The sequence below is a fragment of the Cololabis saira genome, chromosome 6, assembly GCF_033807715.1.
Source record: "Cololabis saira isolate AMF1-May2022 chromosome 6, fColSai1.1, whole genome shotgun sequence".
Lineage (NCBI taxonomy): Eukaryota > Metazoa > Chordata > Actinopteri > Beloniformes > Belonidae > Cololabis > Cololabis saira.
The window spans coordinates 2,518,326-2,534,813 of record NC_084592.1 but is presented as its reverse complement, the minus strand read 5'-3'; the positions used below and the strand labels follow the sequence as shown (position 1 = coordinate 2,534,813).

The following is a 16,488-nucleotide window of genomic DNA, read 5'->3' as shown; positions in this document are numbered from 1 at the left end:
TATTCTAATTTTTTGAGATAGGATATTTGAGTTTTCTTAAGCTGTAAGCCATGATCAGCAATATTAAAATAATAAAAGGCTTGCAATATTTCAGTTGATTTGTAATGAATCCAGAATGTATGACATTTTTGTTTTTTTAATTGCATTACAGAAAATCACAATATTCTAATTTTCTGAGACAGTCCTGTACACACACACACACACACACACACACACACACACACACACACACACACACACACACACACACACACACACACACACACACACACACACACACACACACACACACACACACACACACACACACACACACACACACACACACACACACACACACACACACCTCCGTGCATCCATATCTATCTATATCCACACACACAAATCCTTCCTGAATTATGAGCTCTGATCCAGATACACTTGGAAAGTTCGTCAAAGTTGTTGCTGCCAAATATTGTTCCCCTCTACCTGACTAGGACTCACTTACTCCCCCCACACTGGAACTGTTAATGTGTTCAATCCCGTCAGGAGAAACTACAAGTCTGGGTTTTATCAGGGGAAGCACATTGTTGGATATTGTGACTTAGATACTGAGAGATTGCATTTTTTTTAGTAAATTAATGCTAAAAAAGTTTCAAGCGGTTTACCTGCTTTTCTTGCCCCTGCTGTAAACTGTTACATGAAGACGGCCTTATGTTCTGAGAATCTAGTAGTTAAGCTCCCTGAAGATTTGGGCACAGTTCAGACGAGCAACATGTTGATGAATAAATGCCCCTTTATCCAAGAACAATATGTTTAAACCCCTCCATCATAGACAGATCCCTTGATATCTGGACCAGAAATGGATTAGCTACTTTGAAGGATTTATATATTGATGATAATTTTGCATCAGTCGAGCAGCTGAGATTAAAATACAAAATCCCCAACTCGCAATTCTTCAAGTATCTGCAAATTTGCAGCTTTGTATCCTCACAATCAGCACAATTTCCAACGATACCACCCAGCTCTCTCCTAGATTGTCTCTTAAAACGTAGCTTTGACCATAAAGGGCTTATTAGAATCATTTACATGTCATTCAATTCCCATAATTTAGAACCTCTGACACATCTAAAAAGCCAATGGGAAAAGGAATTGCCTGTGGGGTGGGATTGTGCTGAAAATGTATTGAAATGCATGTCAAATTGTATCTTGTACGATTAAAAAAAAAAAAACAACTAATAAAAACACTTTGAACAAAGAAAAGATGTTAGTATGTAGTGTCAGATATTCACCCGGTACAGGTGCAGCAGGAAGCAGGCACCGATAGCCAAGGCCCCGCAGGAAGAGCTGGCCAGGACGGTGAAACCCACGGCGAGCAGGAGCTGAGTCTGCAGACGCAACGTCCCGCAGTCTCTGCTCACGGACGGTCTGACACAAAACACACACAAGGGAGGGTTAGAGGACACGCAGGAGAATATTTATCATTACACCACGGGCTGGGTGAATACGCCATTCTGATTGGCTGGCAGGTGGAGGTTAAAAGTGATAGCCTACCCCCAATACTCGAGTTGTAAATAAAATCAGGGGGGATGGTGGATTTGATCATATGGGGACAGATAATTTGTACTGATTACAAATAATATAATATAATATATTACAAATAATAGCAGTGACCAAAACACCTGCAGAAATACTGCAGGAATGACATAGCAGCAGTTAAATGCAGCCTTCTGTAAGCTTTAAATATCCACTGGGCTTACATCAAATACATCAAAACACAACAATAAAAAACACTTTTCTGAACTTATCAATATGACTCTGTCCTTCACAGGATAAGTAACATGGATCACTGCAAAAACTCACAATCTTAACAAGATTTATCTTCTCATTACAAGCTAAAAAATCTTGTTCCACTGGCAGATTTTTCTACTTATTTCAAGTGAAAATCTACTTGAAACAGGTGAAAATTGTCAAATAACAAGTTATTTTTCTGGTAATGACACTTGGTTTAAGTGTAATGAGATTTGTTTGACTAAAAATGAGACATTTTAACTAGAAATAAGACAAATATTCTTGTTAAGATTTTGAGTTTTTGCAGTGTAAAACTAATGATTTCAACTGAAAACACATTAAAGCATGAATAACTGATTTAATATTTATGTTTTTAGGTAAGTGAGTGTGGTATAAGTGGGATAATGCCCTTCCCGGTGTCCATTAACAGAAATATCTGGACTTGGGAGTCCATATATTTCTGTTATTGTACAGCTGGTGGGGCATTAGCACATGTGAGCAGGCGTTAGCAGGTGATCCACCTGTGCAGAGGGTGGAGCAGCAGGGACAGCAGCCTGACGAGCAGGCGCAGCAGCGTGCTGCCCCAGTACGCCAGCGCCGCCCCCAGCACGTACAGCAGCGGGGACAGCAGCAGGGGCCAGTCCTCCGGGGGGGGCCCGCTCTCTGGAGACGCCCCGCTCTCTGGAGACGCCCAGTCAGGGCTGGTGGGGGGCAGCGTGTCTGGAAACGGCAGCTGGAGAGCTGACCACACCTCCTGGAACCAGTCAGAGCTGAGGGAGGAACAGGAAACCAGTTACAGCTGAGGGAGGAACAGGAAACCAGTTACAGCTGAGGGAGGAACAGGAAACCAGTTACAGCTGAGGGAGGAACAGGAAACCAGTTACAGCTGAGGGAGGAACAGGAAACCAGTTACAGCTGAGGGAGGAACAGGAAACCAGTTACAGCTGAGGGAGGAACAGGAAACCAGTTACAGCTGAGGGAGGAACAGGAAACCAGTCAGAGCTGAGGGAGGAACAGGAAACCAGTCAGAGCTGAGGGAGGAACAGGAAACCAGTTACAGCTGAGGGAGGAACAGGAAACCAGTCAGAGCTGAGGGAGGAACAGGAAACCAGTTACAGCTGAGGGAGGAACAGGAAACCAGTTACAGCTGAGGGAGGAACAGGAAACCAGTCAGAGCTGAGGGAGGAACAGGAAACCAGTTACAGCTGAGGGAGGAACAGGAAACCAGTTACAGCTGAGGGAGGAACAGGAAACCAGTTACAGCTGAGGGAGGAACAGGAAACCAGTTACAGCTGAGGGAGGAACAGGAAACCAGTTACAGCTGAGGGAGGAACAGGAAACCAGTCAGAGCTGAGGGAGGAACAGGAAACCAGTTACAGCTGAGGGAGGAACAGGAAACCAGTTACAGCTGAGGGAGGAACAGGAAACCAGTCAGAGCTGAGGGAGGAACAGGAAACCAGTTACAGCTGAGGGAGGAACAGGAAACCAGTTACAGCTGAGGGAGGAACAGGAAACCAGTTAGAGCTGAGGGAGGAACAGGAAACCAGTTACAGCTGAGGGAGGAACAGGAAACCAGTTACAGCTGAGGGAGGAACAGGAAACCAGTTACAGCTGAGAGAGGAACAGGAAACCAGTCAGAGCTGAGGGAGGAACAGGAAACCAGTTACAGCTGAGGGAGGAACAGGAAACCAGTTACAGCTGAGAGAGGAACAGGAAACCAGTTACAGCTGAGGGAGGAACAGGAAACCAGTTACAGCTGAGAGAGGAACAGGAAACCAGTTACAGCTGAGGGAGGAACAGGAAACCAGTTACAGCTGAGGGAGGAACAGGAAACCAGTTACAGCTGAGGGAGGAACAGGAAACCAGTCAGAGCTGAGGGAGGAACAGGAAACCAGTTACAGCTGAGGGAGGAACAGGAAACCAGTTACAGCTGAGAGAGGAACAGGAAACCAGTTACAGCTGAGGGAGGAACAGGAAACCAGTTACAGCTGAGGGAGGAACAGGAAACCAGTTACAGCTGAGGGAGGAACAGGAAACCAGTTACAGCTGAGGGAGGAACAGGAAACCAGTTACAGCTGAGGGAGGAACAGGAAACCAGTTACAGCTGAGGGAGGAACAGGAAACCAGTCAGAGCTGAGGGAGGAACAGGAAACCAGTTACAGCTGAGGGAGGAACAGGAAACCAGTTACAGCTGAGGGAGGAACAGGAAACCAGTTACAGCTGAGGGAGGAACAGGAAACCAGTCAGAGCTGAGGGAGGAACAGGAAACCAGTTACAGCTGAGGGAGGAACAGGAAACCAGTTACAGCTGAGGGAGGAACAGGAAACCAGTTACAGCTGAGGGAGGAACAGGAAACCAGTTACAACTGAGGGAGGAACAGGAAACCAGTTACAGCTGAAGGAGGAACAGGAAACCAGTTACAGCTGAGGGAGGAACAGGAAACCAGTCAGAGCTGAGGGAGGAACAGGAAACCAGTTACAGCTGAGGGAGGAACAGGAAACCAGTCAGAGCTGAGGGAGGAACAGGAAACCAGTTACAGCTGAGGGAGGAACAGGAAACCAGTTACAGCTGAGGGAGGAACAGGAAACCAGTTACAGCTGAGGGAGGAACAGGAAACCAGTTACAGCTGAGGGAGGAACAGGAAACCAGTTACAGCTGAGGGAGGAACAGGAAACCAGTTACAGCTGAGGGAGGAACAGGAAACCAGTTACAGCTGAGGGAGGAACAGGAAACCAGTCAGAGCTGAGGGAGGAACAGGAAACCAGTTACAGCTGAGGGAGGAACAGGAAACCAGTTACAGCTGAGGGAGGAACAGGAAACCAGTCAGAGCTGAGGGAGGAACAGGAAACCAGTCAGAGCTGAGGGAGGAACAGGAAACCAGTTACAGCTGAGGGAGGAACAGGAAACCAGTTACAGCTGAGGGAGGAACAGGAAACCAGTTACAGCTGAGGGAGGAACAGGAAACCAGTTACAGCTGAGGGAGGAACAGGAAACCAGTTACAGCTGAGGGAGGAACAGGAAACCAGTTACAGCTGAGGGAGGAACAGGAAACCAGTCAGAGCTGAGGGAGGAACAGGAAACCAGTCAGAGCTGAGGGAGGAACAGGAAACCAGTTACAGCTGAGGGAGGAACAGGAAACCAGTCAGAGCTGAGGGAGGAACAGGAAACCAGTTACAGCTGAGGGAGGAACAGGAAACCAGTCAGAGCTGAGGGAGGAACAGGAAACCAGTTACAGCTGAGGGAGGAACAGGAAACCAGTTACAGCTGAGAGAGGAACAGGAAACCAGTTACAGCTGAGGGAGGAACAGGAAACCAGTTACAGCTGAGGGAGGAACAGGAAACCAGTTACAGCTGAAGGAGGAACAGGAAACCAGTTACAGCTGAGGGAGGAACAGGAAACCAGTTACAGCTGAGAGAGGAACAGGAAACCAGTTACAGCTGAGGGAGGAACAGGAAACCAGTTACAGCTGAGGGAGGAACAGGAAACCAGTTACAGCTGAGGGAGGAACAGGAAACCAGTCAGAGCTGAGGGAGGAACAGGAAACCAGTTACAGCTGAGGGAGGAACAGGAAACCAGTTACAGCTGAGGGAGGAACAGGAAACCAGTTAGAGCTGAGGGAGGAACAGGAAACCAGTTACAGCTGAGGGAGGAACAGGAAACCAGTTACAGCTGAGGGAGGAACAGGAAACCAGTCAGAGCTGAGGGAGGAACAGGAAACCAGTCAGAGCTGAGGGAGGAACAGGAAACCAGTTACAGCTGAGGGAGGAACAGGAAACCAGTTACAGCTGAGGGAGGAACAGGAAACCAGTTACAGCTGAAGGAGGAACAGGAAACCAGTTACAGCTGAGGGAGGAACAGGAAACCAGTCAGAGCTGAGGGAGGAACAGGAAACCAGTTACAGCTGAGGGAGGAACAGGAAACCAGTTACAGCTGAGGGAGGAACAGGAAACCAGTTACAGCTGAGGGAGGAACAGGAAACCAGTTACAACTGAGGGAGGAACAGGAAACCAGTTACAGCTGAGGGAGGAACAGGAAACCAGTCAGAGCTGAGGGAGGAACAGGAAACCAGTTACAGCTGAGGGAGGAACAGGAAACCAGTCAGAGCTGAGGGAGGAACAGGAAACCAGTTACAGCTGAGGGAGGAACAGGAAACCAGTTACAGCTGAGGGAGGAACAGGAAACCAGTCAGAGCTGAGGGAGGAACAGGAAACCAGTCAGAGCTGAGGGAGGAACAGGAAACCAGTTACAGCTGAGGGAGGAACAGGAAACCAGTTACAGCTGAGGGAGGAACAGGAAACCAGTTACAGCTGAGGGAGGAACAGGAAACCAGTTACAGCTGAGGGAGGAACAGGAAACCAGTTACAGCTGAGGGAGGAACAGGAAACCAGTCAGAGCTGAGGGAGGAACAGGAAACCAGTCAGAGCTGAGGGAGGAACAGGAAACCAGTTACAGCTGAGGGAGGAACAGGAAACCAGTTACAGCTGAGGGAGGAACAGGAAACCAGTCAGAGCTGAGGGAGGAACAGGAAACCAGTTACAGCTGAGGGAGGAACAGGAAACCAGTTACAGCTGAGGGAGGAACAGGAAACCAGTCAGAGCTGAGGGAGGAACAGGAAACCAGTTACAGCTGAGGGAGGAACAGGAAACCAGTTACAGCTGAGGGAGGAACAGGAAACCAGTTACAGCTGAGGGAGGAACAGGAAACCAGTCAGAGCTGAGGGAGGAACAGGAAACCAGTTACAGCTGAGGGAGGAACAGGAAACCAGTTACAGCTGAGGGAGGAACAGGAAACCAGTTACAGCTGAGGGAGGAACAGGAAACCAGTTACAGCTGAGGGAGGAACAGGAAACCAGTCAGAGCTGAGGGAGGAACAGGAAACCAGTTACAGCTGAAGGAGGAACAGGAAACCAGTTACAGCTGAGGGAGGAACAGGAAACCAGTTACAGCTGAGGGAGGAACAGGAAACCAGTTACAGCTGAGGGAGGAACAGGAAACCAGTTACAGCTGAGGGAGGAACAGGAAACCAGTCAGAGCTGAGGGAGGAACAGGAAACCAGTCAGAGCTGAGGGAGGAACAGGAAACCAGTTACAGCTGAGGGAGGAACAGGAAACCAGTTACAGCTGAGGGAGGAACAGGAAACCAGTTACAGCTGAGGGAGGAACAGGAAACCAGTTACAGCTGAGGGAGGAACAGGAAACCAGTCAGAGCTGAGGGAGGAACAGGAAACCAGTTACAGCTGAGGGAGGAACAGGAAACCAGTCAGAGCTGAGGGAGGAACAGGAAACCAGTTACAGCTGAGGGAGGAACAGGAAACCAGTCAGAGCTGAGGGAGGAACAGGAAACCAGTTACAGCTGAGGGAGGAACAGGAAACCAGTTACAGCTGAGGGAGGAACAGGAAACCAGTCAGAGCTGAGGGAGGAACAGGAAACCAGTCAGAGCTGAGGGAGGAACAGGAAACCAGTTACAGCTGAGGGAGGAACAGGAAACCAGTTACAGCTGAGGGAGGAACAGGAAACCAGTTACAGCTGAGGGAGGAACAGGAAACCAGTTACAGCTGAGGGAGGAACAGGAAACCAGTTACAGCTGAGGGAGGAACAGGAAACCAGTTACTGCTGAGGGAGGAACAGGAAACCAGTTACAGCTGAGGGAGGAACAGGAAACCAGTTACAACTGAGGGAGGAACAGGAAACCAGTTACAGCTGAGGGAGGAACAGGAAACCAGTTACAGCTGAGGGAGGAACAGGAAACCAGTCAGAGCTGAGGGAGGAACAGGAAACCAGTCAGAGCTGAGGGAGGAACAGGAAACCAGTTAGAGCTGAGGGAGGAACAGGAAACCAGTTACAACTGAGGGAGGAACAGGAAACCAGTTACAGCTGAGGGAGGAACAGGAAACCAGTTACAGCTGAGGGAGGAACAGGAAACCAGTTACAGCTGAGGGAGGAACAGGAAACCAGTTACAGCTGAGGGAGGAACAGGAAACCAGTTACAGCTGAGGGAGGAACAGGAAACCAGTTACAGCTGAGGGAGGAACAGGAAACCAGTTACAGCTGAGGGAGGAACAGGAAACCAGTTACAGCTGAGGGAGGAACAGGAAACCAGTTACAGCTGAGGGAGGAACAGGAAACCAGTTACAGCTGAGGGAGGAACAGGAAACCAGTCAGAGCTGAGGGAGGAACAGGAAACCAGTTACAGCTGAGGGAGGAACAGGAAACCAGTTACAGCTGAGGGAGGAACAGGAAACCAGTCAGAGCTGAGGGAGGAACAGGAAACCAGTCAGAGCTGAGGGAGGAACAGGAAACCAGTTACAGCTGAGGGAGGAACAGGAAACCAGTTACAGCTGAGGGAGGAACAGGAAACCAGTTACAGCTGAGGGAGGAACAGGAAACCAGTTAGAGCTGAGGGAGGAACAGGAAACCAGTTACAGCTGAGGGAGGAACAGGAAACCAGTCAGAGCTGAGGGAGGAACAGGAAACCAGTTACAGCTGAGGGAGGAACAGGAAACCAGTCAGAGCTGAGGGAGGAACAGGAAACCAGTTACAGCTGAGGGAGGAACAGGAAACCAGTTACAGCTGAGGGAGGAACAGGAAACCAGTTACAGCTGAGGGAGGAACAGGAAACCAGTTACAGCTGAGGGAGGAACAGGAAACCAGTTACAGCTGAGAGAGGAACAGGAAACCAGTCAGAGCTGAGGGAGGAACAGGAAACCAGTTACAGCTGAGGGAGGAACAGGAAACCAGTTACAGCTGAGGGAGGAACAGGAAACCAGTTACAGCTGAGGGAGGAACAGGAAACCAGTTACAGCTGAGGGAGGAACAGGAAACCAGTCAGAGCTGAGGGAGGAACAGGAAACCAGTCAGAGCTGAGGGAGGAACAGGAAACCAGTTACAGCTGAGGGAGGAACAGGAAACCAGTCAGAGCTGAGGGAGGAACAGGAAACCAGTTACAGCTGAGGGAGGAACAGGAAACCAGTTACAGCTGAGGGAGGAACAGGAAACCAGTCAGAGCTGAGGGAGGAACAGGAAACCAGTTACAGCTGAGGGAGGAACAGGAAACCAGTTACAGCTGAGGGAGGAACAGGAAACCAGTTACAGCTGAGGGAGGAACAGGAAACCAGTTACAGCTGAGGGAGGAACAGGAAACCAGTTACAGCTGAGGGAGGAACAGGAAACCAGTTACAGCTGAGGGAGGAACAGGAAACCAGTTACAGCTGAGGGAGGAACAGGAAACCAGTTACAGCTGAGGGAGGAACAGGAAACCAGTCAGAGCTGAGGGAGGAACAGGAAACCAGTTACAGCTGAGGGAGGAACAGGAAACCAGTTACAGCTGAGGGAGGAACAGGAAACCAGTTACAGCTGAGGGAGGAACAGGAAACCAGTTACAGCTGAGGGAGGAACAGGAAACCAGTTACAGCTGAGGGAGGAACAGGAAACCAGTTACAGCTGAGGGAGGAACAGGAAACCAGTTACAGCTGAGGGAGGAACAGGAAACCAGTTACAGCTGAGGGAGGAACAGGAAACCAGTTACAGCTGAGGGAGGAACAGGAAACCAGTTACAGCTGAGGGAGGAACAGGAAACCAGTCAGAGCTGAGGGAGGAACAGGAAACCAGTTACAGCTGAGGGAGGAACAGGAAACCAGTTACAGCTGAGGGAGGAACAGGAAACCAGTTACAGCTGAGGGAGGAACAGGAAACCAGTTACAACTGAGGGAGGAACAGGAAACCAGTTACAGCTGAGGGAGGAACAGGAAACCAGTTACAGCTGAGGGAGGAACAGGAAACCAGTTACAGCTGAGGGAGGAACAGGAAACCAGTTACAGCTGAGGGAGGAACAGGAAACCAGTTACAGCTGAGGGAGGAACAGGAAACCAGTTACAGCTGAGGGAGGAACAGGAAACCAGTTACAGCTGAGGGAGGAACAGGAAACCAGTCAGAGCTGAGGGAGGAACAGGAAACCAGTTACAGCTGAGGGAGGAACAGGAAACCAGTCAGAGCTGAGGGAGGAACAGGAAACCAGTTACAGCTGAGGGAGGAACAGGAAACCAGTTACAGCTGAGGGAGGAACAGGAAACCAGTTACAGCTGAGAGAGGAACAGGAAACCAGTTACAGCTGAGGGAGGAACAGGAAACCAGTTACAGCTGAGGGAGGAACAGGAAACCAGTTACAGCTGAGGGAGGAACAGGAAACCAGTCAGAGCTGAGGGAGGAACAGGAAACCAGTTACAGCTGAGGGAGGAACAGGAAACCAGTTACAGCTGAGGGAGGAACAGGAAACCAGTCAGAGCTGAGGGAGGAACAGGAAACCAGTCAGAGCTGAGGGAGGAACAGGAAACCAGTCAGAGCTGAGGGAGGAACAGGAAACCAGTTACAGCTGAGGGAGGAACAGGAAACCAGTTACAGCTGAGGGAGGAACAGGAAACCAGTTACAGCTGAGGGAGGAACAGGAAACCAGTCAGAGCTGAGGGAGGAACAGGAAACCAGTTACAGCTGAGGGAGGAACAGGAAACCAGTTACAGCTGAGGGAGGAACAGGAAACCAGTCAGAGCTGAGGGAGGAACAGGAAACCAGTTACAGCTGAGGGAGGAACAGGAAACCAGTTAGAGCTGAGGGAGGAACAGGAAACCAGTTACAGCTGAGGGAGGAACAGGAAACCAGTTACAGCTGAGGGAGGAACAGGAAACCAGTCAGAGCTGAGGGAGGAACAGGAAACCAGTTACAACTGAGGGAGGAACAGGAAACCAGTTACAACTGAGGGAGGAACAGGAAACCAGTTACAGCTGAGGGAGGAACAGGAAACCAGTCAGAGCTGAGGGAGGAACAGGAAACCAGTCAGAGCTGAGGGAGGAACAGGAAACCAGTCAGAGCTGAGGGAGGAACAGGAAACCAGTTACAGCTGAGGGAGGAACAGGAAACCAGTTACAGCTGAGGGAGGAACAGGAAACCAGTTACAGCTGAGGGAGGAACAGGAAACCAGTTACAGCTGAGGGAGGAACAGGAAACCAGTTACAGCTGAGGGAGGAACAGGAAACCAGTTACAGCTGAGGGAGGAACAGGAAACCAGTTACAGCTGAGGGAGGAACAGGAAACCAGTTACAGCTGAGGGAGGAACAGGAAACCAGTTACAGCTGAGGGAGGAACAGGAAACCAGTCAGAGCTGAGGGAGGAACAGGAAACCAGTTACAGCTGAGGGAGGAACAGGAAACCAGTCAGAGCTGAGGGAGGAACAGGAAACCAGTTACAGCTGAGGGAGGAACAGGAAACCAGTTACAGCTGAGGGAGGAACAGGAAACCAGTCAGAGCTGAGGGAGGAACAGGAAACCAGTTACAGCTGAGGGAGGAACAGGAAACCAGTCAGAGCTGAGGGAGGAACAGGAAACCAGTTACAGCTGAGGGAGGAACAGGAAACCAGTTACAGCTGAGGGAGGAACAGGAAACCAGTCAGAGCTGAGGGAGGAACAGGAAACCAGTTACAGCTGAGGGAGGAACAGGAAACCTTGTTTGTCCCCCCCCCCCCCAGGGGAGAAGTGGGCAGGTTGGGGTGAAGCTGCTGTGACGTACTCGATTGCGCAACTGCTTTGTTCGTGTCGGTGCTGATCAATAATCAGCTGGAGCCGCCTGCAGCTGAGAGTATAACGGCCCGTCTACATCCCTTTTTAATTCTCTCCTCAGCACCAGGTTTATGAACATCTGCACCTCAGAGTTGGATCACCAAACAGACGTTTTGCGCTGTATAATAAAATCACCGCGAGCCGCGAGTCGTTCTCACACTGACTCCCGCTTCCTGATTCAAACGTCTGACGGCCCCGCCCCCCGACCAATCAGTGGCGTGGAGGGTGGTGACGTCAGATACAGTGCCGACTCAGCCCGGTTAGAACCTCGGCAGAAAAAGTATCTGCTTGGCACGGCTCCACCCGCCTCAGCCCGTAGTGCAAAAGCGCAAGACGGGGGCGTGGCGGGTAGAAGCGCGCTGAGTAGATACTAGTGGAAAAGCGCCATAACGTGCTGAGTTTCTGTAACTATTCTGCCGATGATGTCGAGAAAAAAGTCGAAATGTCGAGAAAAAAGTCGAAATGTCGAAATGTTGAGAAAAGTCAAAATGTCAAAAAAAAAAGTTGAAATGTCGAGAAAGTCAAAATTTCGAGAAAAAAGTCGAAATGTCGAGAAAAAAGTCGAAATGTCGAAATGTTGAGAAAAGTCAAAATGTCAAAAAAAAGTCGAAATGTCAAGAAAAAAGTCAAAATTTTGAAATTAAAAAAAGGAAAAAGGAAGAAAAAGAAAAAAAAAGAAGAAAAAAAGAAAAAAAAGAAAAAAAGAGAAAAACGGAAAAAAGAAGAAAAAAGAAAAAAAAAAAAAGGGAAAAAAGAAGAAAAAATAAAAAAAGGATAAAAAAGGTCAAACATTTTTTTAAAAGCTCCAGGAGCCACTAGGGCGGCGCTAAAGAGCCGAATGCGGCTCTAGAGCCGCAGGTTGCCGACACCTGACCTAGATGAACTAAAAAAATTAAAAAGCGTCGCTGCTTGAACCTTCTCTCACTCTCATTTTTTAACTTGATATGGAACACAAGTCACAGACCCAGCAGCACATCTATCATCTCCTCCAGGTTCTACATCTTTACTGTTGTCTTCTTCCTTTAGATACACAATCAAATACATCACAGCAGCTTCTCCAACCTCCTACTGCTGATCTGGGTGTTGAAAAGAAACGAGGGCGAGGTGAGTGGAGTCGGGCTGAGTAGGTAAGAGCACCATAAGGTGTAAGTGAAAGCTCAGGAAGAGTAATTATTGTGGACTCTGGATCATGCAGGCGGTGACTCACCTGAGTAACACATGGATGACATAGACAGGTAGGTTGATCTTGTGAGGCTGCAGGCCGGTGGCTACGGCCCAGGTAACGTCTGCAGCCCCCCCAGACTTCAGGATGGACGTGAGCTGGCCCTCACAGGCCAGCAGCAGCGTTACAGCCGTGTACATGGGCACCAGGGGACTGCAGAACCTCAGTACCTGCCGACGGACAGGAGCAGGTCACAACTGGGCCGTTTCCTGCAGCAGTTCATCAGCAATCCACAATAAACATACAAGACACCAGAGTACCGTACCTGTCCCAGCTCCTTGGGGAGTGAAGCTCTTACCGACACCTAGAGAAGGTTTTAAAGTGCATGTTTTTACTGATGCAGAACATTTCTGTCCTAAAAAGTGGAACGGGGGAGTCTCAGCAGACGGCTGCACACTGCAAAAACTCAAAATCTTATTTTTAGTCAAAAAAATCTCATTACACTTAAAACAAGACTCATTACTGGAAAAATAAATTTCCAGTGATGAGAAAGATTTTTTTGCTTGTAATGAGGAGATAAATCTTATTCCACTGGCAGATTTTTCTACTTATTTCAAGTGAGAATGTACTTGAAACAGGTGAAAATTGTCAAATAAGTTATTTTTCTGGTAATTTGTTTTAAGTGTAATGACATTTTTTGACTAAAAACGAGACATTTTAACTAGAAATAAGACAAATATTCCTGGTAAGATGTGGAGTTTTTGCAGCGCGGCTGTACCTTGTACTGGCAGTTGGGGGCGGTGTGGAGCTGCAGGAGGACGGAGGAGTTGTCTGGACTGCTGGTGTGGAGCATCCCGGAGATGTCTGCTACTGAGGGAACGCTGCAGGACAGTAGGAGGTTAATCACAGGGACTGGAAGGGCTTTAGGAAACATGCAGCAGCTTAGAACAGTCAGACTCACCTCATGGTTGTTAGGGAGTCCTCGTTGAACCAGGGCACCCTCATCCTGTACACGCTGGGCAGCCTGTCTGGACATTCACCTTACATTACATTTATATAGCATCTATTACAATACAATCTGTCTCTAGGATCTTTCCAGAGACCAGGGGCCTCATTTATAAAAGAGTGTGTAGGATTCAGACTAAAAGTGTACATGCGCTCAAAAGCCGGAAATGGCGTGTGCACAAAAAAATCCTGATTTATAAAACCGTGTGCACGCACACTTGCACGCAATGTTCTCTTTATAAATCACAGTCCAGCTGGAAGGTTGCACAGGTGAATTCGCCTCATGTCCCGCCCTCTACACGCCCACTTTCTAGGTGGGCTGACGTGTCTGCTGGGCTGGACTGTTGTTCCAGCTCTGGCAAAAGCCGGCATCATTTCTGAGGGGCTGCACGGCACGGAAAGTGACTGGGCTGCTCAGCAGCCAGAGAGCTGCGGGCTCTGCCCGTCGCAGCTGATCACTTCTCCCGGTCTCAGCTGATCAGGCTCAGATGAAACCCGACACGCTGAGTCCTGACAACTGTTGCATATTTGATTTAGCGCACCTGTTTAATGCAGAAGCGGAGGAAGAAGATTTTGATGGGTTTGATTAATGTAATAACTTAAATAAAGTATAATCAAACTAAGTTTTGCTCCCGCTTTATTTTTAAATACGCACACTTGTGTGTGTGTGTGTGTGTGTGTGTGTGTGTGTGTGTTGTAAGGCGGCGCTCCATGTGTGTGTTGACGGCGCCTTTTCGGTCGGTGCGCCGTGTGTGTGTTTTAAATACAGAAATGACACACAAAACTGAGGGTGCGCCTTTCCACACGGCGCACCGTATGGTCGTCAAAATATGGTACATCTCAACACACACACCTCTGACTTCATCTACGACAGTTCAACTCACCTTTATATACTTTGCACTGACTTGCCACATTGATTCTGAAAGCCTGATACACCTGAAGACACAGAAGGGAATGAGTTGATCAGGACTTTGTGGACATGGAGAACATGATCCCTGCAGGGTGGAGTGCAGGGTGGAGTTACCTGAGTGAAGTGCTGCAGCTGGATGGTGTGGAACAGTCCGGAGGAGCGGACGGTAACATCACTGGCAGTCAGACCTGCAGAGCAGACGCTACTCAGACAGAGGAACTGCTTTTACATGGATATGTGTGCTAGAGGTGCAGAGACTAAACTCACCAAAGGACAGGACATGTGGAACATGGACGGACAGAGTCTGGGACTCCTGACGCTGCCACTCACACTCCACTGTGGACTGGAAAGAGAAGCTGGGCTCAACCAGAGGTTTATTATTGATAACTACACCTAACCTGACCAGCAACTAGCACAGTTGGAACTGCACCAGCACAAGTAGAAACAATAGTATTTCTTAATGGCTTATGTGAAAGGTTTGTGTAATCGCTTAAGCTGTGTGGAAAGATCCTGGAGACAACGTCTGTTGGAATAGACCAGTGGTCGGCAACCCGCAGCTCCAGAGCCGCATGCGGCTCTTTAGCGCCGCCCTAGTGGCTCCTGGAGCTTTTTCACAAATGTTTCCACTTTTTTTCTTTTTTTTTTCTTTTTTTCCTTTTTTCTTCTTTATGTTTCCTTTCCTTTTTAATCTCGACATTTCAACTTTTTTCTCTACATTTCAACTTTTTTCTCGACATTTCAACTTTTTCTCTACATTTCGACTTTTTTCTCAAAGTGCATAATAACTCCCCCAGTTCTAACTAATATAGAAACATGCAGCATGTGTTGTCTTCATTCTAATTCTGATACAAGACTTTTCATTTTTTGCGGCTCCAGACATATTAGTTTTTTGTGTTTTTAGTCCAATATGGCTCTAAAACATGTTGGGTTGCCGACCCCTGGAAAAGACGCTATATAAATAACATTGAAATGAATTGAACTGTGTGATCACTTTAGTTGGTCATATTGAAGCCCAGCAGGACAGAAGTGGCTGTTCTGGTGGAACTTCTCTCTGGTACTAGACACTGTCCCAGAGAGCTGGACATGTCCCCCCCTCCCGTCAGATAGTCAGTAACCAGGTGGGTGTGGAGGCTCCACCCGTGTCCTCTGGAGTTTCTACATAGCAGCGCAGGCTGGATGGGGTTTAATGCACTGGAGATATTCAAGATCATGATCCTCACAGTGCTGACTGGTTCGTCTAGTCCAGGGGTCGGCAACCCAACATGTTTGAGAGCCATATTGGACCAAAAACACATAAAACAAATATGTCTGGAGCCGCAAAAAATGAAAAGTCTTGTAAAAGCCTTAGAATGAAGACAACACATGCTGCATGTTTCTATATTAGTTATAACTGGGGAAGATTTTTTTTTTTTATTATGCACTTCGAGAAAAAAGTCGAAATGTCAAGAAAAAAGTCGAAATTTCGAGAAAAAAGTCGAAATGTCAAGATTAATGTTGATGTACAATCTCGAGAAAAAAGTCGAAATGTCGAGAAAAAAGTCAAAATTTCGAGAAAAATCGAAATGTCGAGATTAAAAAAGGAAAAAGGAAGAAGAGAAAAAAAGGAAAAAAGAAGAAAAAAAAGAAATAAAAGAAAAGAGAAAAAAAAGGAAAAAAAGAGAAAAAGAAAAAAAAGAAGAAAAAAAAGGAAAAAAGAAAAAAAGAAGAAAAAAAAGGTCAAACATTTTTAAAAAAGCTCCAGGGAGCCACTAGGCCGGCGCTATAGAGCCGCAGGTTGCCGACCCCTGATTTATACCAAACAAACAGATCTTTAGGGGGAAACGTTCCCTGTTTGGGAACACCTGCTCCAAACGGGACAGGAGTGAAGGCTCCCTGAGTAAGTACCTGTTTGCCGTTGAAGCTGGAGGCTGAAACCACCAGGTGAGACACAGAAGCCAGGGAGCTGAGCCTGAGACTGAGGACCTGGGGATGACAGGGGGACAGGGGGACGGGGGGACGGTCACTACAGCTGCAGCAGAGAGATTACACAACGGTGA

General features: G+C 48.3%; 1 protein-coding gene across 2 annotated transcripts in view; it reads right to left on the bottom strand.

Moving 5' to 3' along the window:
* Positions 1-16,488, bottom strand: part of pgap1 (post-GPI attachment to proteins inositol deacylase 1) — a 42,508-nt gene that overhangs the window by 7,678 nt on the left and 18,342 nt on the right. For both annotated transcript variants that reach the window (XM_061723033.1, XM_061723035.1), the window contains exons 13-22: positions 16,337-16,414; positions 14,720-14,795; positions 14,567-14,640; positions 14,427-14,478; positions 13,499-13,565; positions 13,316-13,418; positions 12,863-12,901; positions 12,583-12,767; positions 2,292-2,540; positions 1,272-1,407 (exon numbers count right to left, since the gene is read on the bottom strand). In XM_061723033.1, the coding sequence (XP_061579017.1) occupies positions 1,272-1,407; positions 2,292-2,540; positions 12,583-12,767; positions 12,863-12,901; positions 13,316-13,418; positions 13,499-13,565; positions 14,427-14,478; positions 14,567-14,640; positions 14,720-14,795; positions 16,337-16,414 (1,059 nt within the window). The remainder of the gene's footprint in view (positions 1-1,271; positions 1,408-2,291; positions 2,541-12,582; positions 12,768-12,862; positions 12,902-13,315; positions 13,419-13,498; positions 13,566-14,426; positions 14,479-14,566; positions 14,641-14,719; positions 14,796-16,336; positions 16,415-16,488) is intronic.